The 27,318-nt window shown below is 40.3% G+C and overlaps 2 protein-coding genes and 1 long non-coding RNA gene across 6 annotated transcripts in view; 1 reads left to right on the forward strand and 2 right to left on the reverse strand.

The window, feature by feature from the left end:
• LOC148355195 (uncharacterized) overlaps positions 1-1,591 on the reverse strand; it is a 34,603-nt gene extending 33,012 nt beyond the window's left edge. Inside the window, exon 1 of the long non-coding RNA XR_015852308.1 lies at positions 1,249-1,591. This is a non-coding gene — a long non-coding RNA (uncharacterized LOC148355195). The remainder of the gene's footprint in view (positions 1-1,248) is intronic.
• Positions 1,169-13,701, forward strand: LOC148355197 (uncharacterized). Of its 3 annotated transcripts, XM_088350442.1 has the most exons (10): positions 1,172-1,399; positions 2,689-2,740; positions 5,689-6,800; positions 8,564-8,687; positions 8,821-8,892; positions 10,216-10,300; positions 11,319-11,431; positions 11,504-11,698; positions 11,773-11,967; positions 13,597-13,701. In XM_088350442.1, the coding sequence occupies exons 3-10, from the start codon at positions 5,689-5,691 to the stop codon at positions 13,633-13,635; spliced, it is 1,935 nt and encodes a 644-aa protein (XP_088206568.1). In that variant the 5' UTR covers positions 1,172-1,399; positions 2,689-2,740; the 3' UTR covers positions 13,636-13,701. The 3 variants fall into 3 exon arrangements, with proteins under 3 accessions (XP_088206566.1, XP_088206567.1, XP_088206568.1); XM_088350440.1 differs by having other exon boundaries at positions 1,169-1,399; positions 11,319-11,698; XM_088350441.1 differs by lacking the exon at positions 2,689-2,740 and having other exon boundaries at positions 1,169-1,399; positions 11,319-11,698.
• LOC148355198 (E3 ubiquitin-protein ligase TRIM65-like) lies at positions 9,749-26,027 on the reverse strand. 2 transcript variants are annotated; one of them, XR_015852307.1, is made up of 10 exons: positions 25,791-26,027; positions 23,622-23,989; positions 23,278-23,373; positions 22,972-23,205; positions 21,037-21,196; positions 20,932-20,973; positions 20,775-20,831; positions 19,352-19,590; positions 11,299-14,993; positions 9,749-11,222 (listed from the first exon to the last, which is right to left on the reverse strand). XR_015852307.1 is itself a non-coding variant. In XM_088350443.1 (9 exons), the coding sequence occupies exons 2-9, from the start codon at positions 23,982-23,984 to the stop codon at positions 14,700-14,702; spliced, it is 1,485 nt and encodes a 494-aa protein (XP_088206569.1). In that variant the 5' UTR covers positions 23,985-23,989; positions 25,791-26,027; the 3' UTR covers positions 9,749-14,699. The 2 variants fall into 2 exon arrangements, 1 of the variants encoding a protein (XP_088206569.1); XM_088350443.1 differs by having other exon boundaries at positions 9,749-14,993.
• Positions 26,028-27,318: the final 1,291 nt, after the last annotated feature.

Below are 27,318 nucleotides of genomic sequence, written 5' to 3' on the forward strand. Positions count from 1 at the left end.
AAGAAGAGATCCGCAGGTTCGAGAGCGTTCTCCATCCTGCAACCTCAGTGGAAATGTTTAAATCTAAGCTTAAAACACACTTCTATTCTATAGCATATGAATAACCTACATTTTATGTTGACATTAGCTGTGTATTATTTGCCCTCATGTAGGTTTTAGATCAGGGGATCAGGTGTCATAATAGCAGGGTTGGGTAGGGTTACTTTAACTTGATTACTTTCAATTACTCCAATACCAAATATGCTAATAAAAGACAAAATAAACTAAATATGAATATAATTATGACTCACAACACATGGTAAGCTTTCTCTCCTGGCTTTGATCTCTTTGATCTCCGGCAAAACGAACATAAAATGCGACAGAAACAAAATGAAAATAAATCCAAACAGCTTGCCAACATCATTTTTGCCGTTCCATGTATTCCGTTACTCCCCAAGCCTGCACAAAATTTAGTAATTTTATTCATATTTAGTTTCTTTTGTCTTTTATTAGCATATTTGGTATTGGAGTAATCCAAAATTAATTGAATCAAGTTCTTTTGGTTTGAACAATTTTATTGACACTATTAATGAAATGAAATGATCTGCATTTATATAGCGCTTTTCAAGTCAACGACTTCCCAAAGCGCTTTACAATGTGCTCCACATTTCCATGTAAGGCGCTAACCTGCTTATTGGGGGTGTTAGGGGTTCAGTGTCTTACCCAAGGACACTTCGACACGTAACACGGACGAGCTGGGATTTGAACTGGGATCCCTCAATCCCAAGACGAGCACTCTACCTCCTGAGCTACAAATAAACAATGTGAGGTTTGAAACAATTTTTCTCGACAATTTTAACAGCAATTGAGCATATACCCAATTTCGTTATATCTGACAATATGATGTTTTAACCGACATTTTTAACATGATTTCATTATATCATATCCCAACAATATGAGTTTTTATCGACACTTTTAAAGTAACCCTACCAAACCTTGCATAATAGTCCGTGGTTTGCAATAATCTGTGGTCTGTGCAGCCCTTTGAGACTCTTTGTGATAAGGGCGTCACAAATAAACTGACTTGACATATTCAGTGACATATTTTAATAGTTCAAAGTGCTACGTCTTATATCGTTGCATACAATGTTGACTACGTTGTTATCAATGAAAATACAGACAATTCAATTCGACTCCAAAAGAAAAACGAAAGCAAATAAATCCAGTTGAGCTTGTGACGCCACAAAGTGACGTAAGAAAGGCACAAACCTGGTTCGTCTGCTGGCCACACGTCGTCGGAAGTGTGTCGCCATCGCGAGGATGCGTCCAGGTCCAGCCTCTCCTTCCAGCCTCTTCTTCCTCCTTCCCGTCGCCACTCGACGAATCTCGCCCCGTCCTCCTCCACAGCCCAAGGCCACCGGTGAGTTCACGCGACCCCCCGAGCGACGTGTGTTTTTTTTTTACCTGTCCTTTAGCCATTTTCCGGAAAACGAGACATGTGAGATTTAAACGCTTGTAGCCAATCCGGGCGAGTTAGCGGCCATGTGTTAGCCTTTGCTAGCATAGAGCTGGAGAGGAAGATCTAAGGAGCATGCTGGGGTACCGGCTCAAGGCTGACAAAGCCCATTTTCGCTTGACGTTTAAAGTCTACCCCGGGGCGACCATTTCATGATGACAGCGCCAGAGGTTGTCATTTTCTTTTCTTTGGCGCTTCTCCCGTAGTATCGTATTGTTCAGTGGTGAGGATTATATGATAGATAGATAGATATTTTATTCATCCCCGTAGAGAAATTCACACTTCCAGCAGTATCCTCGTGTTGAAAATAAAACAAAAATAAAGTAAACGGAATATAATACATAAATACCCAATGTAACGTGTTGATACAGAGTATTTAGTGCCACATAAAATACACACTGTGATAAAAATAGGGTGCAATGTGGGGGTGTGGTTTAATGTGGGCTTTTACTCCCCCGGGTGGAGTTAAAGAGCCTCATGGCATGAGGAAGAAATGATCTCCTCAGTCTGTCAGTGGAACAAGACTGTGACAGCAGTCTGTCGCTGAAGCTGCTCTTCCATTTGGAGATGATGCTGTGTAGTGGATGTGAATTGTCCACGATCAACCGCAGCTTTTTCAGTGCCCGTTTCTCAGCTACAGTTGTCAGGCTGTCCAGCTCTGTGCCCACAACAGAGCCCGCTTTCCTCACCTGTTTATTAAGACGAGAGGCATCCTTCTTCTTGGCGCTGCGCCACAACACGCCGCCGCATAGAAGAGGGCGCTTGCCACAACAGTCTCATAGAACATTTGTAGGAGCTTTTTGCGGATGTTGAAGGTCGCCAGCCTTCTGAGGAAGTACAGTCGGCTTTGGCCTTTCCTGTATAGAGCTTCTGTGTTGGCAGTCCAGTCCAGTTTATTGTCCAGCTGCACACCTAGGTATTTGAAGGTCTGGACAAATTCTACACATTCTCCTTTGATAGTTATATGGTTATATAGTTCAAGACCCAGGTTTGGTTCTTTTCATGAGTACGTATGGCTCGGAGATCAAATCTAGCTCATGCTAATGTTCTCTGCGTCGTTCCAAAGTGTCAACTTGGAGAAGTCATCTGACTTTGCAGTACTTTTAAGCATTGAATATTTCTTCTCTTGCACCATTTTGTGATGTTGGCTCTACATTTCTTTCCTAATCGCTTGCGGATTCCCGGATGTAAAGAAAATTCGTGCAGTTGATTTTTAGAATTGACAATTGCATCTTTCCAAGAACGGTGAGTTAAGAAAACTATGATTACTATTTGTTATTAAGTGCTGGATTTGACTTATCCATGACTCCCTCGAACCAATTGTCAATTAAATGTTTTTGGAAGTAAAAGCATTTCCTGCATTAAGGCAACCCTCATCATAATTGCATGGTCTGCATGATGTCCAATTACAGCATGCACCGCCTATGTATTATTTTTTACTTTTGTTCCATGATAGTCTCAGACCCACATTTTCTATTCCGATAATGTGCACTAGAAACATAATATGGAAAATAGGTAACCAACTGGGCACCAGTTATCCCACTAAAAACGCTTTAGTAGCCTGCAGACCAGTTCTGGGAAAATAAAAAAAAAAACTTTCAAATTAGTTTACTCTTGTCTATGTTAATCTCACTGCCCTTATACAAGGCAGATGGATTATTGGTTGATTGAGCCCATTTTAACTCTACTTCTAATAATTACAAACTGCTTATAACGATAATAGCATAGTAATAACATAAAAAATATATAGCAAACTGTTGCACTCTGCTCTAATTAGTTACAAAAAGCGGCTCTCAGTTTCAAAAAGGTTGTTGACCTCTTATGTAGAGACGGGCCATGTCATTTTAACAACTTTCTAAATAGTTTCAAAAATAAATTGGTCTGTTGCCACAGCATCATTAAAACCTTTTCAGCTTTTCAAAGTTCCCTGTAAGATTTAAATTTTGTTATGAACTCCAATTACAAGTAGTAAATTATTCAAATAGTATATAACACAGACCCTTTCCCCATCTTTGTGCCTTTTGTGATTTACATAAAATGATGCTTACCAGCCGCTGCAACTTCATGATATGAAAATGAAATGCCATCACTCACTTTATCTTTGCAAAAAATGCTTTCTGAGAGGTTGAACTACGATTTTGCGGGATAACATCAATTCATTTTAAACTTGCTATGAGGACCAGGAAAACGTAAAGCTCGCCTCCAAGCCTCCTTTATTTATTAAATCTTCAAGGTTACAAAAAAAAAATCAATGCTAAAGGGTGTGGATATCAATGAGCAGCACTATAATTGGCCGATGGCAACAATGATGCAATGGTATGAACAACAGTGAGTCAACATAAGGAACTGGCATCCAATAAAATCTCCTTTGCACTCGTCCAATTGTAACAAATCTATTACAGAGGCTTATATTTCCATTATTTCACAAATGGAACTTTTTTTTTAAGATTAAAGTTTACTGGGGTATAAGAATTGTAACGCATTTGTTTAGCCCTTCAAGCTCTTATGCATTATTTTTGTTTCATTATCATGTGTGCTGCTTGCTGACTGTTTTATTCTCATCAATTTCCCCCGAAAGTCCTCTAATTCCACCTTCACTTAAGTCAGAATCCAGAGTTTGAAGTCGCTTTCACACTTGTGCAATCAGTTTAAGGAAAATCCCCAACTGGGGCTTTATTTTCAGTTGATTACATCATTCTGAAGAAGTAATAATTGCTCGGTATGAATATTGAATGTGATGAGTTAATTTATTTTTATCGGTGTTATCAAATTTGGCAAATTATGATTTTATTGACACTAGCAACACCAAGCACACTATTGACCTTATTCAAGATAATTGACGTGACTCGTGGTTATTCCCTTCAGGTTTTCCATTTACGCGACTTTGTTATACCACTTATTTTTAATCCAAATGATCTTCCAAATGTGACCACAAATTGAGTCCAGTGAGTTATAGTAGATCTGGAATAAATACATATGTGGGGGGGAAAACCAGACATTTCCAACCGCTTGTGTGAAAGGGTCTTCATTTCTTCCTTTGGCAAGTATGTTTTAGGCATGGGCTGATATCTGATTCTGACTGTATGATAATCAGGAGCTAATTATTTGATCATTTTTTACACACATACACTAATCAAATGAGGACATTCAATGATAATATTCATTTTATGAGCAACCTTTTTCGTCATAGTTTATTTTTAGTCTTCTACATACAAATTAAGACAGCGTATTCCAATGAAATATATATTATTCATTTGTTGCTCTTTTTTCCTATTTAGATAATCCAACTAAAAGCTTGGAACAGTAATCCCTCGGTTATCGCAGTTAATGTGGGGGCAGAACCCTTTGTGAAATTTGGAAATATGCGAAGTGGAAACCTTTATCTAATTATTTATTACTCAAGAACAAACCCAATTTGCAGGCTCAAGTATTTGTTTAACAAATATAAGTACCATACTTTATAAACATTTGTTTTACAAATAACATCTGTACAGTATGATTAGAATTTAAAAGAATGTTGCTGCTTTATTGCACAACTTTATGCAATAAGGACTGATCCGCTTCACTTTACATGATGCTTTGCCGCTGTCATGTGGCAGTTAAGGAATACATCAAACATTTTTGAAAATGTGCCACATAGCCACCAGGGAGTGCCAAAAACCCGCAGGTGGCTCCTGAGCAGGTTTAGCATGTGAAAAGGTTCAAATTTGTTGGCGATAGATGGCATCTTCCTCTGTTTCGCCAATCATAATGCAGAACACAATGCACATGGAAATTCGCGCCAAGTTGTGAGTCGTTTGTGTTCTCTAGACAAAAAACATTTAAAAAGATCACAACACAAGAACATAAAGAAGCATGGCTTGGAAAATATGACTGCAAAGTGGCAATTGTACTTTCCTCCCTTCTGTGTGCTATTGCACGACGTGTGCAGAAGTTAAAAGGAACAAAATTTCTTCAAAGAAGCCGTTACCTGACTCTACAACACCTAATCGCGCAATTGTATTACATAATAATAATAATAATAATAATAATAAAAAGTCTTTCCATTCATCACCGTTGGCAGACAGTATTAGCCGCAATTGAAAACTTAACCGCAGTAAGAAATTTATTGGCCCATGCCTTGTCTGTTTTGCTTTACTCCAACTAATACAAAAGCCTGTACTTGTTTTCTTTTTCCCTGTAACTGATCAAAGATGTCAAAGAAGACCCCTGAGTTTTCTGCAGCAGATACATTTGATCGTAGTCAGGTGAAATCGTCGCCCCCCCTGGTGGCTGAGTTTCAAAAGGAGACCGTCTCCGGACAGCGAAACGGGGGGACGTCATCCTCTCCAGAAAGCGGAAGCTCTAATGGCGACTCCAAGCAGAGCGGAAAAAGACGTCGCAGCAAGAAAAGTTTATCCAAACCCGAGAAGGACTCTGAAGCGAAGGTCAGCCGGAACTCCGGAAGGAAAGATTCATCTGGGCCGCTGGAGCGACACGCCGGACTGCTCGCCATGCAGTCGGAATGCACCAACGTATGGTTTCAACGGAGCCTTTATGAGGAGGCCGAGAGCCTCTACCACTGCTGGTTGACCAAATCTGCCATTGTTAGCGTTGATTTGAATAGGTCGGCAACAACTCGGGAAAAGCACCCTTCTTCCAACAAGGTGCCCAAGAAGAAAAGCTGTCAACAAGCAGAGAAACACTTCAAAGAATCCATGTCTATCACGGAGAATGGCACCAGAGCCGGAATCCCCAACGAAGATCAACGGTTTCAAACAGCAAATCCGGTATCAAGGGAAGGTGTACGTGTTGGCAGTCAGTCTCCCAACGGGCTGTGCCCCGTTTTAGCACAGATGTTTGGGGACGTGTGGTTGGAGAAGCCACGCTACGATCGCGCCGAAGCGGTTTTCTACCAAAAGATCTATGGAAACAATTCCTCTAATAAGTCCTCCAGCCGCTGCAGCCCAACCAGTCGTGAGCCGCCTCAAAACTTCCCCCAGGTGCAAAAAGAACCGGCGGCGGTTCCGCCGGTGGAGGAAAAACGGGCTGCTCACAGCAAAGCAGATGTATTCCACGCCCTGCATCCCATCCAGGAGGAGGAGGAGCCGTCTGAGACCGTCGCCAAACAAGAGAAGATGGATCCTGGATTATACCGGTTCCTTCACCCAGACAGTGAACGGGTGTGGTTAGACAAGTTACGGTACGACGCCGCAGAGATCCGTTTCTATGTGTGTCGTGGAGCCGACGCACCTGTATCAAAAAAAGGACGCGGGCCCAAAACCAACGCCTCGCCCGTCGTCTTCACTGTCCCACTGCGGGCAAAGTATGATTCAACCTGCATCCTGGCCTCACTTGTGACCTTTCACATCCTTTCATTATCTGTTTCCTTTACATCCCCTTCTTTGGACAAATAGACATTTTATTCCGTTTTTTATTCGTTGACCATTTTCAGTTTCTGCCGTTGATTTGACAGTTATTGGAACTTTTCTCCATATCTTTCACTTTTTGTTGTGTTTAGGTTGGTAAGAATACCCTTCAAGTCCAATTGATAGCACCATTTTAGATTTTATTTTGTGTATTAGTCATGAATCATAGTGACTTTGCTCATCACATGCAGGAAATATGAAGTCTACGCGCCCCTTTCAAATTAGTTTTTGCTGTTTCATCTTTTGAAAACCTTAAGTTAAATATGGCGTTAGGGTGGCCAATGGGCCTTTGCAGATTATTTAAGAACAAATGAATGCAACTTTGATCAATAGATAATGTACAGAACAATACATGTCGTAATATATCTTCTCATGCAAACAAGGAAACCAAATCAATAATCACTTGCGAAAATGACACTACAGTACTGTTTTTTGTTTTTTAATGCAAAGAAGGTAAGAAAACCTGTTAATTTTTTTTAACTGCGACTTTGGATTTCCAAACATTTAATAATCCATAATTGATCTGTTTGCATGCGATAACAGTGAAATCCAGTATATTTTTGTTATTGTTTTGTAGAAATTCAGGTGATTCAAGGTGATTACTTCAACAAACTTATTTTGTGATATTAATAGTAATTCAATTGAATAGTCCTTATTGACATTGATATAAACTTTGTGCAAACATTGTAAGCAATGCAATTAGAGACAGCACTCCAAAGTAACATGTCATTAAGACTTTAAATAGAAAAATAAGATACATGGGCAAAAAATATGTTTACAACATGGTGCTTAGGCCTCAAGTTTAATAATAGTGCAAAGTGTATGCGTGAAAAAGAATAGTACATCATAACTATAGTGCAATAATATTTAGCAGCAACAAAAACCCAAATAAGTCACAAGATAATGTTTTCAAGGTTGTGCTTCAGGTGGTGATGGCCCTAGATAAGAAGCTGTCTCTGATCCTGTTTGTCCTAGTTTTGACAGACCTACCAGAGGGAAACGGGTCAAAGAGGTTGAATCCAGGGTAGGAAGAGTCCTTTATTATATTGAAAGTTCTACTGAGGTATCACAAACCGACAATGTCATCTAGACTGGGTCGAGAGCGGCTGTTGATCTTCTGGGCTGTGTTGATTATAAGTAATTGGTGATTTAAAAAGAATAAAACATACTTATTAGGGTGCAACTATTGCAATTATTGCCAGCAATGGCATTTTCGTTTGAGGTTAACGATATTCAAATTTTGTAATAATTCGGTTTAAGTCCAGAATCGGAACCAACATCTGAAGGCTCCTTGGAAAAAGTTTTTGCACAAAAGTTGCAGTTATCAGTTGACAAATGTGTGCATTTTTGCCACATCTTTGCAGCATGCCGATTTATACTTCAAAATAAAAAAAGGCGAATGAAACATTTTTCATTTCAATCGAAGGTGTCTTAACTATGCAATCAGATTACTAACTAATTGCAGATCAAATATGTCTGTTTAGCTGTAGAAAAGCAAAAGTAATGAATTTTTTCTCTTGGTCGCCTTTTTCTCAATGGGACACTTGAGAGGGGTGTGTGGACTTTTTGTTGTTCTTGAATCTGCATTAGGCTATCATATCCATAACTGCTTTTTGTTTTGTTTATTCAGCCCACTGTAGTGTATTCTCTTTCTTTGTAGCAACATGAGCATCATCAACTTTCTGGCCCAGGAAAAGATCTGGTTCGACAAAAGTCGCTATGACGAGGCAGAGAGACGCTTCTTCGAGCACGTTAACTCATCACAACCGACGCGGACAGTTAGCGTAAGGTTTTTTTTTTCCATCCACCTCAAAAGACATCTGGTTTTATTAAAGTGATACATTTTTCTGTAGTTGTGTATTTATTTTGAGAAGATGTGCCTTAATTTTGCGTACACCAACTGTACATCCTCTACAGGATGCAGGAGCAAACGCTATTCTTCAAGACATAGCTCGTGCCCGGGAGAACATTCAGAAGTCGCTGGCTGGAGTAAGTTCTTCAAGTTTTATTTTATGCTTAATGGGGTCCAGAATCCCTCGCAAAACGTGACACTTTAGGTAATTTCATAAAATTCCCTTATAAAAAAGTACAACAAAATTGTAGGGCTTCTCTTTTCAGTTCCAAGAAGCAATTTAGAGGGGGACTGGTTTGCTGTACACTAGTATTGAGTGTCTTCTGGTTAAGCCAGGTGTCAGTGATGGTTAAAATACAACTGTCCCAAATGTAGTGGTTTCCCACGAGTTGTAGCTTTAAGTCATCTGTTGCATAAGTAATGGATCTGGCGTTTGTGTGATACAGGCTCGGCAGGAGTGGCTAGTTAATATTTGTCACGGTATGCTGGACCTTTTTTTTTCTCCCCAATTTTTACTTGTCATTAGGTGACTGAACCTCCTAATGGAGAGTGCCAACCATGGCAAGGTTTGAACCTACCAATCCCTAGGCGGGTGCCCAACCCCAAAGTCACTGAGCTGGTGTGCAGTAGACCTGTGGCACCACTATTGCTTTTTCGCCTGCCGCCGCCTCAGTGTCTTCCCAGAACCGATAACAATCCACGGAGCACCCACTAGTGATCGAAATTTCATTGTGCTCTTTTGATTTTCCTTACAGTCAGATTGAATTGCTATTTTTTTTTTCAATGTAACAAGTCTCTAACATACTAGCTGTTACCCTGCTTAGTAGTTTGTTTATGGTGGACACCCGCCCATCATAACCAGTCAGCCCTTCCTTACCTGCCTCCGTGAATGCATTCGCTGTGTGCCGTCTAACAGAGCACAATACGTCAATCAATGCCGGTTCAAATGACGCAATGCAGTAAACAAGCGATAACCGGAGCGCTGCATAGGTAACGTCTGACTATCGATTGGGATCGATTACGGATAACTGGTTGTAAATGTATCACAATGGTGCCATCTGCTGCCGATATTTCATTTAGTTACTGTGTGCAGTAGAAGATCGCTGTTCCAAAATTTTCATACATGTTGTCCAGTTGCTACTTGCTACGGTGCTGAACAATAAATAAGTTGGAAAAAAATCCATCTGCTGGCTGTTGTCGCAAGTACGGGTGAGTTGAGCAGTCAGTAAGTTGGATTCTTTCCGTCATTTAGAATTTTTTAAAAAGCGTTGAGTTCAAATGCAACATTGTTGTGCTTGTCATTAAGGGCAACATGATCCTGTTTGAGGGTATTATAAGTTCAGATAAGGTTTGTTCAAAGGTAAATTGTGGCAGTTTACTGTTTGTTGAATCAAGTTCATTATTGTCTGGCACCAGTCACTAAAGCGTTGCCAATGTTTGTGTTTGTTCTTCTGTTTTAGAGCACCTGCAGCAGCAGCGCAGCAGATCAAGAACTTATTGGGAGAATCAAAAACCTAGAGCTGGAAAACAAAACTTTAAATAGAGGTGTGGTATTTTCTTAACGATTGTCCAGAAAAAACACACATTTTGGAAGAAAAGTTAAATAGAAATAGTTCAGAATAGAGTAGGACAAACTCATTTTGGCTCTGGGGCCGGATCCAGACTTTCTGTTCCCAGGCCGGATTAGTAAAATAATGTAAATCCCTGACTTTGTATTATTCTTTATCATTCAGTAAACTACTCTACATATTATAGTCACTGACGACAATTGATCCTTTCTAAACACACTAGTTCAGTAATACTAGTGTCTTGTGGACTATAAGGTGCACTTGATTATAAGACGCACCTTCAAAATATTCTGTTGTGAAAGATTTTTCATATAAATGGACCACCGGAGCATAAGGGGGATGCAATTGAAGAGTGAAGTTCGCATTAAAATGAGTCCTAAAATAAAAACACTTAGACACTGCTTTCTGCCGACTTTACTTTGTCATTGTATTTCTCCTTCCTTCATGATTAACAGCAGCTGGCATTAGTTTGTATGACATTGTCATAGTGTCATTGCCCCTACAGAAAGCGCCCAAAAGCACAGCTGCGTGCTACACCTTAATAGGACACAATGAAATATGTATTAGTGCACTACTACATATTAATTATGGACTATTATGAGCCATGCTAAAAATGAAAGAAGTGTTTTCCAGTGGTAAGTTGTAATGGGAAGAACTTCCTGCAACGGAAATTGGAAGATGGAGATTTTTCTCAAAACAAATATATTTGCGATTTTGACAAGATCTAAAAAATATCATGTCCTGATAAATACACACGCAAGATAAGATATTACACACGTAAATCACAGGTATATTTGTGGCTCAGCAAAATGGGAAAATTGGCTTTGAAAGTCTTTAAAAGGGCCTGAATTTGGCCATGAAAGATATACGAACCCAAAAACACACTGCATGTTGAAAACCTGAGAAGTAGCAATAGAGCAAGGGATTAGTGTACATGCTATATTCTGGATGCCACCATTTCTTGAGGGTTCTTACTTGCAACTTCTCATCTTCAGTGGTGGACGACTTGAGGGCCTCGCTTTCCAAACTGGAGTGTCGAGTCCGCGTCTTAGAGACAAGTCCTGCAACCGTAGCAGCGGCTCCAAGTCCATCAGCGCCCTACACAAACGTGAGTTCGGCTACTTGCGTTCACTGGCAACGGTTGGCGTTCTCTTCTCTACAAGATTGTACGTGTGTTCAGGGAACTTCAGCCCAACCGACCGGCGGCACCGCGAAACCGGAGAGCGATGACGACGACAACGTTGACTTGTTTGGGAGTGATGACGACGAAGAGGCCGAGAAACTCAAGGAGCAGAGGTTGAAAGATTATGCAGAGAGAAAGGCCAAAAAGCCAGCCGTCATAGCCAAGTCTTCAATCTTACTGGACGTCAAACCGGTAAGATGTCGCAGCACTCTCTTAAAACAGAAGCGCAAAACCTTGTAGCGGGTTCAAGGCTTCTTGCTCCTCAGTGGGACGACGAAACGGACATGGCCAAACTGGAGGAGTGCGTGCGCTCTGTGCAAGCCGACGGTCTCTTGTGGGGAATGTCCAAACTGGTTCCTGTAGGTTACGGCATCAAGAAGCTTCAGATCTCCTGCGTCGTGGAAGATGACAAGGTTGGAACGGACTTGTTGGAAGAAGAGATCACAAAGTTTGAAGACTATGTAAGTCACTTCATTTCACATCTATGAGAGGCTTTTATGGACTTTTTGGTTTTAAAGAGGCTTTTTATTCCGGACTATTTAAAGTGGTAAAAATATAACTGTATACAGACGCAGCCCTACTTACGAACGAGTGCTATATTTTGTATGTTCAAGCGTTATACAAGTATGTTTTAAGGCTTGAATAAGTAACCCGTGTTGTTTTGTACAAAAAAAATAAACATTTCATAAAATATGCTCTAAAAAAATAAAAGTTGAGTTTGACTTACTTTTGGAAGATGCGCTTCAAGAGTTAGGCTACTTCCTCCTCTGTGGTAGAAAGTGGGTGGAAAAAAGCGAGCCAACCATTTTGTTAACCGCATCAAGCTTTCTTATTCCACTTTAATTTCAAACAAAACGGCTCGCCTCTTCTTTACACTTAAACCAAACATATAGAATGGATGTGCAAGATATCAAACAATAAAAATGTTTAAGTTCTTAGCACACTATAGATACAGTACATGTAGTACTATATATTTACACATGCTATAGGAAGTAGAAGCCAGATTTCTTCTTCGGGGTGGATGCTGTGTGAGCTCTTACAGTGCCACACGCCGGTGTCGGCGGAAAGAAGCACTACAGTAATGTCCTGTACTCGGAAAATGGTGCACACAAAGCAAAATTTAACTTACATCAATGGCCGACTATTTTTCGACATCCCGAAAAAAATGATCGTATCTGCCGTTTTTCGTAAGTCGAATGTTTGAAAGTAGGGAAGCGTCTGTAATTGACCACTAGACGGCACGTCTTGTCTAGTGCAAGAGAGGGCCAGTGCCCAAAGTACAGCGTGGCAGTCCCCCTGCTGGACAAAAGAAATACAAATATCTCGACCTATATCTTTTTTATATAAATTAATATTTGTACGATAGTTTATATACTTTTGCCTTGTATTCTAATAGGTTTTTTTTTACTGAATGAAAGTTGTTTTGTACCACCTGCAGGCACTCAATATTATACACGGAACCTAATTTTTTATTTTGCTTTTAAAGAGTGTTTTCAAATTTGATGAATATAATCTTATTATAAATTAATTTAAAATGTATTACATGTAGTACATGTAAATACTTGAATATTTATCCATTAATGGTAATAAGAATTTAGAAAAAAACGGATAGGTCTACATCGGGTCTCTCCAACGTGGTTCCCAAGTGGCCCCCTAGGGACACCTGAGTAGCCATCAGACAGGTTCTGAAAATAACTCCCCAGTGATGGGTCATTGCGGTTTTTCAGGAAATTTAATTGCCAACTGGCTTGTGTTAGTAGTTGACTGAGCGATTTCAACTCAACTTCTAATTACAACCTAGTAATAACATGGTAATAACATACATCAAGTTGTCATTTTAAAAATGCTTCACGCCAATCGTTAACAAAAAGATACTCTCAAAGGTAGGTTACCCCTGGCCAACATTAGCTTTTTTCCTTCATGTATTGCAGAGATATAAGATTTGAGACTCGGCAGATACAAAAAAATCTTCCTTCCTGACATATTTGGGAACCCGATGTGGCCCGCGACTCGTTTGCCCAACCCTAGATGATATTCGATTACAATCATTGGATTATTCTAGTCCAAACGTTTTCTTGTTTTCGTTTCAGGTTCAGAGTGTCGACGTCGCCGCCTTCAACAAGATTTAAATTGTTTGCTTATTGTTCAATGCCACGCCTTCTTTCATTGTGTCTTCATTAAAGACTTGCACTGAGGTTGGCGTTGGTTGTTCTTTCTAAAGGGAGTGGCTGTATTGCGTTTTCGAAAAAAGAACCGCAGAAACATCTTGAGTGGCGCAATGTTGAATAAGGAACAAGTTCATTATGTTTTTATTTTACATTTAATGCTGCGTCACCTGATTCGGGGTTTGTACGGGTGCTTGCAATCCTTAAGTGCTTGAATCGTGATAGAAAAGTGCTTGAATTTTTGGTTGAAATGCTTGTAAATGCTCAATTGTTCTCATGTTACTCAACAAGTCTGCTTGAAAATGATGCCAACACTTTCCTGTTAGCTCTTGCCATTGCATTTCTTCTTTCTTTGTGATTAACTGCAACTGGCATTAGTTTGTATGGCATTGTTCTGTGAAGCGTCTTGCCCACTACGGGTCGTGTCCAAAAGGACAGGTGCATAAGACACCTCAACAGCTAACAATGAAATGTGTATCAGAGTAAAGATTGTTCACCAATAATTTATTATGGGCCATGCAAAATATTAATGTAGTGTTTCCCAGTCTTATGTAATGGACAAAATTTCCTGCAACTGAAAATGTAATCTACGTTTTTACCCAACACCTATGTGGGGAGACATTTGTCAAAAAAACGAATATTTCTTACTTAAGTTTTAAAAAATCATGTCATGAGAAATGCACATGCAAGATTAAAAGTTGTTGGTTGGATCCCTTAACCACTAGGGGACACACCATTTCCTGTGGTGTGTCTTGGGAAAGTACAGCCTGGTGGTGCCCATCCCTTTCCAGGCCAACATATGTATCCACCCACTTTGGGTACTAACCACATATATATTTGTGGCTCTACAAAATTCATGATTCACAAGAGACTTGCTACTGGACCAATTTGGAAAATTGGCTTTGAAAGTCCTTTAAAAAAGTGCTTGAATTTAGCTATTTTTCATTATATTTTAATCTTAGATTCCGTGCTGCGTCACCTTATCGATAATGTAACATTTCTGCACCAAACAAGTTACTTTTGGTTCGTCAGTCGACGCAACAAAGGCTAATTGCCGTGTCGGCCCCCAACCACATTGCGGGATAGACGGGCTGTGTAAACTGCGTCCTCAGCTCGTGCAGGAGTTGGATTCCCTCCGAAGTCACCGCAAAGAAGCAAAGCAGCCCTTGGTTGTAGTCCAGGAAAATCCCCATCCTGTTGGATTTGGTACTGGAGGAAACGCTTATAGTCTGATTGGCGTGGACGAAGGTAAAAGATAAATTGGAGTAGTACAGACTCCATGAGACAGTGTTGTACCCCAGCCTGCTCTCGTTGGATGATCCCTAGAGTAAAGCACAAAAAGAATACTTACAAAAAGGTGATCTTAAAGGTAGGATGCGTTGTTTGAGATGTCCTTTGAAAAAGTTAATATAATAATAATAATTTCCTTGTATTGTCATTCTGTGTAACAATGTACACAGAACGAAATGTCGATTGCATCTGACCCGATGCAGCCGCAGCCAAGAGAGGGCGCCGCCGACCACTTTTTAAGTCATTACATCTGTATTACCAATAAAAACAAAGTTTAAAGAGCATTTTTGCTTTTTTTAATACCACTCCTATCTGGTTTTATCTTGCATTTAGCAAAGCTGTTCAGTCCGGAACAGATTAGGTAGGAAAAAAGGGGGGACAGGGTTGAATGACATCATGCTCGTCCCCACGTGTTTTTTCTTTGTGTAGCACAAAAAAAGGCTTGCTTCGAATACAGTCCAAGCCCCAAACCCAAGAACGATTAAAAAAAAGGGTTAATTTGAGCGTGACTAAGAAATGCACGTTCTTGCACGCCCCCTGGATCACAGCAACTGCCCCTGGTGCCTTGATTTTATTTGTCCCACCTGCCTATCGAACCTGGACCAAATAAACGACCCATTGTCACCTTAATCCTTCTGCATGGAGCATGTGTGCCACCCCATTGAGTCCCTGACAGAACAAACTGGCCAAGATGAAAGCGGCAAACACAAACAATGTGTGCAACGCCCTCCAGGCTCAGGAAAGGAGACTGTCGCCGCAGGAAAAAACTGGCTTCTCTGAATGCCAAAGTTATGAGGTGGATGGTACACGAGAACACTGTTGGGTTGGACCAAAAAAGGAGATCAAAGCGGAACAAGCAAAAATGTCCACACCCAAGGATGTTGACGGCAATGCTCCAGCTCCCTGAAACCCGTCCACCTCACACCACGTCCACAGTCACCAAGCCCGTCCACGTCAAACCACGTCCACACAACTCATCCACCTCATACCACATTCACACTCACCAAACCCGTCCACCTCATACCGTTTCCACAGTCTCCAAACGCATCTGAAAAATCCTCTGAACCATCTGATATTGTACTGTCCTTCCTGACACAAAATGAGATCCATTTTAGCATGGTGATTGCAGCGTTTCTGCAAGAGCGGTCCAAGGTAGCCTTCATCATGTCCTACCTCACGGGAATAGCAGATACATGGGCTACAGCGAAATGGAGTTCTTTTTCACTGTGAGGAACAGTCCCATCTCCAGAACTCTGATTGCAAACTTCTACAACTGTGCCATCGGCAGTGTACTGATGTATGCATGGTTAGCTGGGTTCTCCAGCTGCACTAAGAGTGACCAGTAGGCGCTCCAGCAGATGGTGAAAGCTGCCGGGAAAACAACTCCTCCCAAGATCAGCACACTACCTACACCACTCGCTGTCAGAGAGGAGTCTACTACATCCTGTAGAATCAGCACCATCCTCCTCAACACATCTTCCACCTGCTGCCCTCAGGGAGGTGATTCCAGTCAATACAGGCCAGAACATCTAGACTGGCCAACAGTCTATATCCACAGGCTGTGAGGCTATTGAACTCTGTATTGTGTTTTTAATCCATGTGTGTTCTGGATATACTAAGGATCTTTGTATTTTCCTTCATCTGGGAATGGATGACTAGATGCTCCAAACAAAGTTCTTTGACTATGACAATAACCATAAATCAGAATCCGCCCTGGTTTATTCCTGGACGCTGGCTATTTCAGCTGAAAATGAAAATCTCCATTCTGATCCCTGTATAACGTGCTACTTTGCGCCTCGGTTATCGCTGGGTTACTGCTTCTATTCTATTCTAATGGATCTTCATTATGCATTGTGTCCTACATTGCGATTTTCTAAAGAGAAAGATGCTTTCTATCACCAACAAAGTTGGACCCCTGAAACTGATTAGATCCACATTCAGGTCTTTGGCGCTCCCTGAAACTTACAAAAAATGTTTCTTTTTTTTTTTTTGACCCGGAAGGTAAATGCAGTTTTCCAATAACAGCCTCATGATGGCGGCAAAGTATCCTAAATTTAAATTCAGATTCAGATATACTTTATTGTCATTTTTGTACACGTGTATACAGAACGAAATGTCGATACATCTGACCCGCACTGTTTCCTTGAATGTACAGATATAAATAAAATGTTGTATTGAGTTGGAGTATTGAAGTACTAATAATATACTAAATAATTATAGCTATGTATAGTATTATACAGTAGTGCAAAGAGTGCAAGAGGAGCAGCTAACCAGATGTGCAAAATGGGCAGTCAAAAATGGATCAGTTCTTTAATTCAAAACAAAAAATGTTAAAACTACATACCCTTGACACAAAGAAAAATATTTTAAAAAATGGTCACCAAATTTAAACATATGATATACCTCGAAGGTACCACAAATAATTAGTCAAAAAACTAAAATGGGGCCAAGAACTGTTTCTCTTTTTAAACACTACAAGTAGTCTGTCGTGAGGCTTTTATATGTTTGCTCAATAAATGTTGAGAAATGCTGCTTGAAGCTTATCGGACTTGGTTAATGGTTATTCAGAAATGCAAAGGCGTAGCTTTGGCATGGCGGGATGGACGTGTCCCCACCAATATCAAGAATTCATTGTTCTGTCCCCATCAATTTTAGGTGATCACGTTAGAAAAAAATGCACTATGTGTCCACCAATCCTAATATCGAACATACAGTCCCTTGCCAAAGTATTGCCCCATGCCATACAAACCTGTTTTTTGTATTGTTTCAGAAATGGCTTTTTTTCTTTCCACATTTCCATTTAGGGCAGATTTATTCAGAGTACGACTAATAGTTGGCTTATGCGCAGATGAACTCGACTCAGCTGTGTACGCCTGCAGGTTGTTCAATGTGATCATGGGCAGGGTTGCTTTAACTTGATTACTTTCAATTACTTTTGGGTTACTCCGATACCAAATATGCTGATAAAAGACAAAATAAACTAAATATGAATAAAATGACTAAATTTTTTGCAGGCTTGGGGAGTAACGGAATACATGGAACGGCAAAAATGATGTTGGCTAACTGTTTGGATTTATTTTCATTTTGTTTCTGTCGCATTTTGTTAGTTTTGCCGGAGATCAAAGAGATCGAAGCCAGGAGAGAAAGCTTACCACGTGTTGTGAGTCATCATTTTATTCATATTTAGTTTTTTTTGTCTTTTATTAGCATATTTGGTATTGGAGTAATCCAAAAGTAATTGAAAGTAATCCAGTTAAAGTAACCCTACCCAACCCTGATCATGGGCTTCTTGGTTGCTTCTTCAATTAGTTTTCTCCTTGTTTGGGTCAAAAGTTTCGGGAGACAGCCAGGTCTTATTAGTTTTGTTGTGCATCTATGCTCTTTCCATTTTGATATTATTGCATGCACAGTGCCCTTAGAGATGTGTAAATATCCCAAATCTTCTTGTACCCCATTACCGGTTTGAACTTTTCCACAACTTTACCCCTGCCTATTGTGTTCGTTGGTCTTTATGACACTATGTTCTTCAGTGTCTCCTTTCACAGACCTCAGCCTATCGCAGAGCAGGTGCATTTAACATGGGACTCAATGACACACAGGTTAACTTGGTCATTGTGAGTCATTGAGGTCAACATCGGAACCTTTTAAGTCATGAGGGAACTTCAGTAGTCAGTTGGCTGAGCTGAGAAAATGGGGGGCAGGGTTGGGTAGGGTTACTTTAACTTGATTACTTTCAATTACTTTTGAATTACTCCAATACGAAATATGCTAATAAAAGACAAAAAGAAACTAAATATGAATAAGATTACTAAATTTTGTGCAGGGTTGGGGAGTAACGGAATACATGGAACGGCAAAAATGATGTTGGCAAGCTGTTTGGATTTATTTTCATTTTGTTTCTGTCGCATTTTATGTTAGTTTTGCCGGAGATGAAAGAGATCAAAGCCAGGAGAGAAAGCTTACCACGTGTTGTGAGTCATAATTGTATTCATATTTAGTTTATTTTGTCTTTTATTAGCATATTTGGTATTGGAGTAATCCAAAAGTAATTGAAAGTAATCAAGTTAAAGTAACCCTACCCAACCCTGATGGGGGGCCAGGATTTTTGAAACCCTTTTCAGTTTTTGTTGTAGATATAATACAAAATGTAGAAATTATTTAGTTCATGATTGTGTCTCACATGTTGTTTATTCTTAGAAAATATTTTCAGTATGCTCTAAGTTAGTTTCTTCAGGGGCCAGTACTTTCGCTGGGCACTGTAACTCCTTCCAGAAATGTATACTGGAGTTAATACAACATAGTATTTAAACAAGTATACTACCTCCCTCTTAGTAATACACCTCAAAATACATATTTTCTCTGGTTTTCGAAGCCAAAGTGGACTCCTGACCTTTCTCTTGATACTGTCATAAGCGAGTCCCACGGCGACCTGCCGGCCATCCCATTCCGTTTCCCAGTAAGCAATTCCTTGAAGACCTTCGCGGCACAAGACCTGAACCCAGCCATCGAAGCGGTCCGGGTGCTCCGAGTAGGGATGCTCTTCCATCGTTCGACGGACTTTGCGGTTCTCGTGGGTCAGGTCCAGCTCCCTGTGAGCCGTGAAGGGGTCCAAAGAAAGAAGGCAAAAGTCTGCAAAGATCAAAAGTGGCAATGTTGAATTACGCTTGCTGTTGATGATATTCTGGGACTGGAGACCTAGCCAATTTTTCTCATTTGCTTTTCCGAATAAATATACTGCAAGGCGCACTTTAAAAAAAGACAAATAGTCCAGAAATTTGAATGTGCTACTTAGGGGAAATAATTGGAAATGCTTTTCCATAGTTGTGTAGTTATTGATCAATTTTAACACAGGCCACAATTGCAATTACGATCAAGGTAACAGGAGTTGAACCGGATGGAATGGTAAGAGTATTTTTGTAGCGTTTCTAATATTTATTTTTTCCAGACTTTACTCACTTAATTTTATATAAAATTTTCTGTAGTAATACAGTAATAGTTTTGTAGTATTTCTGTAGTATTGTTACTGTGGTGGTAGCTTTGTATAATGATATTAATGTAGTATTTTTTTTAGCATTTCTGTAGTTCTTTTTTTCAGAATTAAAGCAAAATAATACACTAATTCGAGTTGAAGCACTAAATCTGATATTTAGTTTTACAGTATTTTTGTAGCTTTTCTCTTTTTTTTCCAGAATTTACTCACTTAATTTTATACCTAATTTTCTTTAGTAATACGGTAATATTTTTTTGTAGTATTTCTGTATTAGTATTTCTATTATAGCATTTTTGTAATGTTACTGTGGTGAAAGTTTTGTATTATGATAATGTGGTAGTATTTTTGTAACATTTTTGTAGTTCTATTTACAGATTTAAAGCAAAATAATAGATGAATTCAATTTTTAATCACTAAATCTGATATTTTGTTTTATGGTAATTTTGTACTGGTATTTTGGTTGTAAACACATACAGCAACAATGGGGACAAGCTGGCACTAATCACGTTTTTTTTTAAATTAGTAGTACTTTACTATTGTTCGGTTCCCCGCCTCCTTAGGGTTAAATGTCACTGAATCCCTAAGGCCCTTGATAAGCAGGTAGTTGCCTTGCATGGCTGACGCTGCTATCAGTGTGTGTGTGTGAATGTGTAAGTGTGAAACACATGGTAAAGCGCTGTGGGAGGTCTTCAGTGACTGAAAAGCGCTATACAAAAGCAGACCATTTACCACTTTTTGTTCGGCAGGCCATATTAAAAAGACTGACGGGCCGCATTTGGCCCGTGCACCGTAGTTTGCCCAGCCCGAGTCTAGGATCACTCACACTGAAGGAGGGCACTTCGGTTATCCAAGGCGGTGATATCACAAATATGTGACTTCTCTAAAAGTGGCGAAAGAATTTCAATCAGTTACGTAGTAATATATATCCTCCGGAATCGAACCACGGAGAGTCTTGTCCCTTCCCATTTTGGCAAACTGACCTTTATCCGTCTTTACCGCTTGTAGAATGCAAACATTTTTGACTGTGAAAACAAAACCCACATTTTCATCATTCCGGAGCAAACATGTTAAGATAGTGAACCCACCTGCACGGGTGATATTGACAAATTCCGTGGCGTAAAATCCCAGCATGTGCTCTTTCATGTCTGAGACACATCGTCTCACTTCACCGAAGGAGACGTGAGGACTGACCGTCAGGGACGCGTTTTCCCCCACTTGGACTGGACTGCGAAGGGACTCGCACATCTGAATTTGGGATTTTGGCTGTTAGATCTCAACATATTCATTAGTTTAGTCGTTACACAGTCTCTACGTAGTTCTGATTTACTGTTGGGAGGAAGGCCTTTGGATGAATTTCACCACCTGCAAGATTCAGTCTGAACAAAGGACTGGTCTTTGCATACGTTTTTATCATTGTCCTGTGTGTTCCACCCCTTTGGTATATCAATCATTGTCAGCCATTTTGAAAGCGCACTTGTCAAGTCATGTTCATTTGTATAGCCCTTAATCACAAGGAGCCTCAAAGGGCTGCTAAGATTATTAAAACTACAGCCTATTATTACACCATCCCCTGATCTAAAACCTACAGAGGGCAAGGGAAAAACTCAAAACCTCAACATGAGGGAAAATGAAGAATCCTTGAGAAGGGCCCGCACATGAGGTATCCCCCTTTCAGGAGTACAAGGCAAAGGATGTTGCAGTTACAAATACACAGGTATTGTAAAACAATCACAGCCTTGTTCTATACTCACAAGCAATGTTCCCTCTAATTTTCCACGGGTCTGAGCGTTCACACAAAGTCGGTGAGCAACGCTTGAAACAACAGTGAGCCACCATAATCCCAAGTGTGGCAAGATAATTAATTATCAAACATTTCCAAAACTTGACATCAAGTTACATTTTGCTGAGTTTTCGGCAATGCTAAATTATTTTTCTCTTTTGAATGAATTGACTCATGTACTATTGCAAAGGTTGTACGACCTACAAACGTTGTTTGTTCTTACAATTCTTTCACAAGATATCCATTTCTTTTTATTTCCTGTTATATTTTGTCGCATAATATTAACATTTTGGGGGGCTTATTTAGTCTGTTGTAAGATACAGAACTGTACTTAATCACATTTTTAGTGGAAGTACAATGTTGGCAACAAGATTCACTTATATAATTGGAAATTATTTGAATGCAACAAACTTTTTCTTCTTTTTTTTCTACTTTTTTTTTTTAATTCCTTTAAAAAAAAAAAATCTCATTGTGTTTATTTTGTCCGAGCTGTTACTTTTTTCTTTTTGTTCTCCATTTACTCTTTTCCTACATTTCTTTCTTTTCTTTTTTTCTGTATTTTTTCTAAATTTTTCCTTGTTTTTTCTCTCTTCCTTTTGTTTCTTTTTTTCTCAGCTTTTCACTACTTTTTCATTTTGGTATTTTTTTCTTTTTGTTCTATTCCCCCCTTCCTTTAAGTCATTTTGTGCATATTTTACATAATATTGGGTCATGTTGGGATTAAAGAAGCAAAAACAACCTGAAGAGCCGTTTAGGACCCGAAAGAGCCGGTTCCTTTTAGTGAGACGAGCCGAAGAAGCCGGTTCTCGACAAACTACTAACTTTACTCAACTTCGTTCTACTTTGACTCGACTTCAAAATACCGCATTTAGGACACAACGTCAGGGGAACCCGTGTATTTTTACCTTCAAGCACTGTTAGTTTGACTTAAGTCGCTTCTTAATTAGTAATTAATTAGTTTAAGCCCTCATTTTTGTGCGCTGGCTAGATTTTCTTGTGCGCTGAAAATGTGCGAGCAGTGCGCAATTGCGCACGCGCGCAGCTTAGAGAAAACACTGCTCACAAGCCCAGAATATTCAGTTTTATCATTTTCAATCTTTTTTTATTATAATCAAGAAACCTCAATAAAAGTGCTCAACCTCAGCGCAGCGCCACCCAGATGTAAGGGGCTCTGGTCTCCATTACTCAAAACGAATGTTCCAGTTTTACTTGCAAGCGACCTCTGAACGTCTGTGCTGACCTGCACGATGTACTGTTGATCCTGCTCGGGCGAAAGCCTCCGCAGAGCGGCGTCCCTCTTCTTCAGCTCGCCTAAATGACGCTCCAAACGGTGAAGCCGGTCCTCAGCTCGCGTGACTTCGGCTTTCTCTTGAGCACGGATGAGCTCCTTCACCTCAACCTGACGTCGTTTGATAAAGTCTTGCAGCTCTGAGAAGATCTTGCCGCTGTCTTTGGTAGCCGCCTTGGCCAAGCTCTGAAGAACGCGAGAAGGTCCATCAGACGTTCTTCAAAAGTCACCAGGTCATTGGCATTCTTTGATACTCACGGGAAAAGACTGTGAGGCGTATTCAAGCTGCTGAAGCTCAGCTTCTTTCTCTGTGATCTGCTGGCTAAGATATTTTTGCGTTTGCGCCAAATGCTTCTGTTGGGAATAAAATCATGGGAGCAAAACAGAGTAAGTCACGGAAATGCAGAAGTTCAATTCAACACTGTGGTTGTATTAGACCAGAGGTCACCAAGCTTGACTTGATAAACACTGCCAATTGTATCATACATAATGCTAGCATGAATTTGACTATCTCCCTTAACTTCTAACAAAAACAAAGTATTTATCAGTCCTTCACTTTCCGCAGATGTTTTGAAAGTAATATTTGATCTTTCAGTTGTTACCTCTGCGACTGTCCTCTGTAGGCAAACTGAAGACACGTCAAAGGTGACATGCTGAAAGCTTTGTGTCCCAGCTTGACCCGGATCTGGCGTGAGAGGTGGTGCGGACGGACTCGTGCTTAAGCGGGCGACACCCAGCCTCTGGATCAATTCGATCAGCAGCTTATTGGTGCCCAGCGTGGGCCTGGGACTGAAAGTGGTCCGGCAGTCCGGGCAGCTGGACACCATTTGGCTGTCCCAGTACCCCATCAGGCACACGGTACAGAAACTGTGCCCACACGGCGCTGTCACCGGATCTTTTAATGCCTCCAGACATATTGAACAGTTGAAGTAGATCCCGTCCAAACCGAGGGGCTGTAGAGCCATTCCAGCTGCAGAGTAAGAACAGGCAGAAGGTCACCAGGCTTGCTTCAAACCACAAAGGCAATACTTAAAAGAAGAGAGAAATGAGAGAGTGCATTCAATTTCCTCTTTGTTCTGCATATTGGTCCAGCAGAGGGTGATTCGAGACCATATTTGAATGCACAGGGTCATCCTGATGAGTGGTTCTTAAGTGGTCTGACTTCAGGACCACTATCCTACCCTAATTACAAGCTGTGATCCAAATCAAGACAAAAATCCAACATATCACATTTATTGAATGCAACAATTGTGTGTTTTGAAAAATGTATAGTCGAATAGACACAAGAAACAAATGACCAGCAAACCTAAAACAACTTCATGTAATCTTCATATGATGCATTTTTGATCATTTCACTCCTTCTTCCTCTTTCCTTTTTCTCTCTGTTGTCTCCCTCTCATTTTCCCTCTATCTTTTTCTTCTCTCTTTGTCTCTCCCCCTCTCTGTTTCACTCTATCCCTCTCTCTTTTTTTCTCTTTCTGTCTGTATCGCTCTCTCTCTCTCTCTTTCTCCCCATTTCTTTTTCTCTTGCTTCCGTATTTCTACTCTCCCCAAATATCCTTTCTCTCTCTTTCTCCTTCTTGCTTTCTCTTTACTGGTCCGGCCGTAGTAAGTTTTTGTTTTTACCACGTGGCACCTGACACAAAATGATTTTGAGACCCGTGGTTTGAGCACTCACCATGCTATATTACAAACATTAGCTCATATTTTTCACATCTAACATCGCTATAGAACAGAATAGAATGGAATGAAATGGAATAAAATAGAATAGAATAGACCTTTATTGTCATTGTTACAAAATGGGTTGAACATATTGTCACAACGAAATTGGACGTGGCACTCCAGTTTCACATTTAACAGTGAGGATAAAAGAAAATAAAGAAGATAAAGGTTATAATTTACACAATATTTACACAAGAAGTGTGGGCATGTAGGATGTTACATACAGTTTTGGGATCGTATTAGTGGAATATGCGGTAGTGCAAAAATAGGCAACATTGTGCAAAGTGAGCATTGGCATGAATACAATTTTACATCTGTATGAGGTAGTGTGTTTGCAAGAGTTTCAGTTTTTTGTGCGGTTTATGTTAAGGGTGGTAATGGCTCTGGGGGAGAAACTGTCTCTGAGTCTGTTTGTTTTTGTTTTGTGTGACCTGTAGCCAGAAGGCAGCAGGTCAAAGAGGTTGTGGCCGGGGTGAGAAAAGTCCTTGATGATGTTTTCTGCTCTGCTGAAGTAGCAAGAGCAGGCAATGTCCTCCAGACTGGGTACACCTCGTTAAAGCGCCCTTGTGTAACATTTGACCACTGGATGGCTCTGCATTGTCTAATGCAAACAAAAACCAGTGCCAAGAACGCAGTGTAGCATCAAGATGCCAGACAAACACGGCAGAAACCCCTAGGTAGGGATTCCACCATGTCAAAAAATTACAAGTGTCTCGACCTGACTAAAAATGAACATTGGTATGATCGTTCGTGTATTCGTGCCTAGAATACAAATCAATGTTTACTTTTGACTGAATGAAAGTTATTTGTACCACTAAGAAGTATTACACACTGTCCCTTTAATAACCGGGTGGTGTTAAGAACACGACGCCCCCTCTCCCGATGGAAAACTGTACCACAAGCTCTTCCAATAATACTTAAAGCAAAATGAAGACAGTTACAACAGTGTTGACTGGACTTTGTTTTCGACTGGAGAAGCAAAACTACAAAAAACAGTTTTTATCCGACATGCATTCAGAACATAACACAGAGCTATTCAACAGACTTACCGCTTCGGACTTAGCTGGAAGGCGAACCAACAACAAGAAGAAGAAGAAAGCAGAAATATTCAATAGACGAGAGGGTGGGGCATTTCCAAAGGCGGCCATGTTACGTTGCCCTTGTTACTATCAAATTATCTTGTTTTTTCCCTAACAGTGCCTAATACACACTCCTCCTCAATAATAAAGAACTGTTGTTTTGACCATTAATATGATGTATTTTTTTTGTGAATTGTAATTGACGTATCCTTAATATTCCTCGTCTTTTTTGCACTCATTTCCGGTTGCACTAAACAACACAGTGACATCTAGTGGTCAAACAATACAGTACACAAAGTCACTTTAACGGAAAACTCACAAATTGGCTTTCGGCTTTGCTTCCATGTGCACAACCTGAGGCAGACAAATATTTAAATACCTGTAGTTAAGTCAAGAGCGTCGTTTTGGCCTGGAAGAGTCCCCACTAAAACAAGCAATCGTAATTACACCCCCCCCCCCCCCCCCCACACACACACCAATTTTATGTGATCACTTTAAAGCAAACCAAACCTAAGACCAAACATTTGTGCGGTATTTAAGTATTATGTGCTTGCTCATCTATTTACTATACAGTCCCCCCTTGCTGTATTATGGTTTACTTATCAGTGATTAACTGATTTTCATCATGCATTGTTTTCTGCATTCTGATGAACCAAAGAAAGGAAGATGCTTTCTATCGCCAACAAATCGAACCTCTCCACCCGCTAAACTTGCTCTGGAGCCACGTGCGAGTCTAGTGTCTCCCTGGCGTTTTTTCAGAATTTTTTGATTGGTTTCCACAAGGACAGTTTTCCGTAAGGTTCACATGATGGCGATAAAGTAATATGCAAAGTAAAGTAGACCTGGACCTTAATTCATAGTTGTTCAACGGAACAGAAAGATTATTTTTAAAATTATAATTCATAATAGGGGCAGCACGGCGCCGCAGTGGTTAGCGCATGTGCGGCACAGTTCTAAGGTCTTGGGAACCTCCTGTGTGGGTTGAAATCCAGCTACCGGACTTACTGTGCAGAGTTTGTATGTTCTCCTCGTGCTTGTGTGGGTTTGCTCCGGGCACTCTGGTTTCCTCCCACATACATTCCAAAGACATGCATTTCAGGTGGATTGGCCGGTCCAAATTGTCCCTAGGTGTGAATGAGCGAGCGAGTTGTTTGTCCCTGTGTGCCCTGCGGTTGGCTGGCAACCAGTTCAGGGTGTCCCCTGCGTGCTGCTCAATGATTGCTGGAATGGGCTCCAGCACCCCCGCGACCCTACTGAAGATAAGCGGTGCAGCTAATGAGATGAGATGAATTCATAATAGTTCAGAAGTTATCGGTAGAAAAAAGTTTAATCAAATACATTCATTTTGTTGTTGTTAAACAAATACTTGAGCCTGCAAATTGGATTTATTCTAATCGTGAGTGATGGAAGAATAATTAAATAAATAAAGGTTTCTACTACGGGGGTTTTGACTCTCACGGGACGTTTTTGGAAACCAACCCTGAATAAGAATGAGGGA

This window comes from Urocampus carinirostris, chromosome 12 (assembly GCF_059441175.1).
Source record: "Urocampus carinirostris isolate Australia breed hairy pipefish chromosome 12, RoL_Ucar_1.0, whole genome shotgun sequence".
Classification (NCBI taxonomy): domain Eukaryota; kingdom Metazoa; phylum Chordata; class Actinopteri; order Syngnathiformes; family Syngnathidae; genus Urocampus; species Urocampus carinirostris.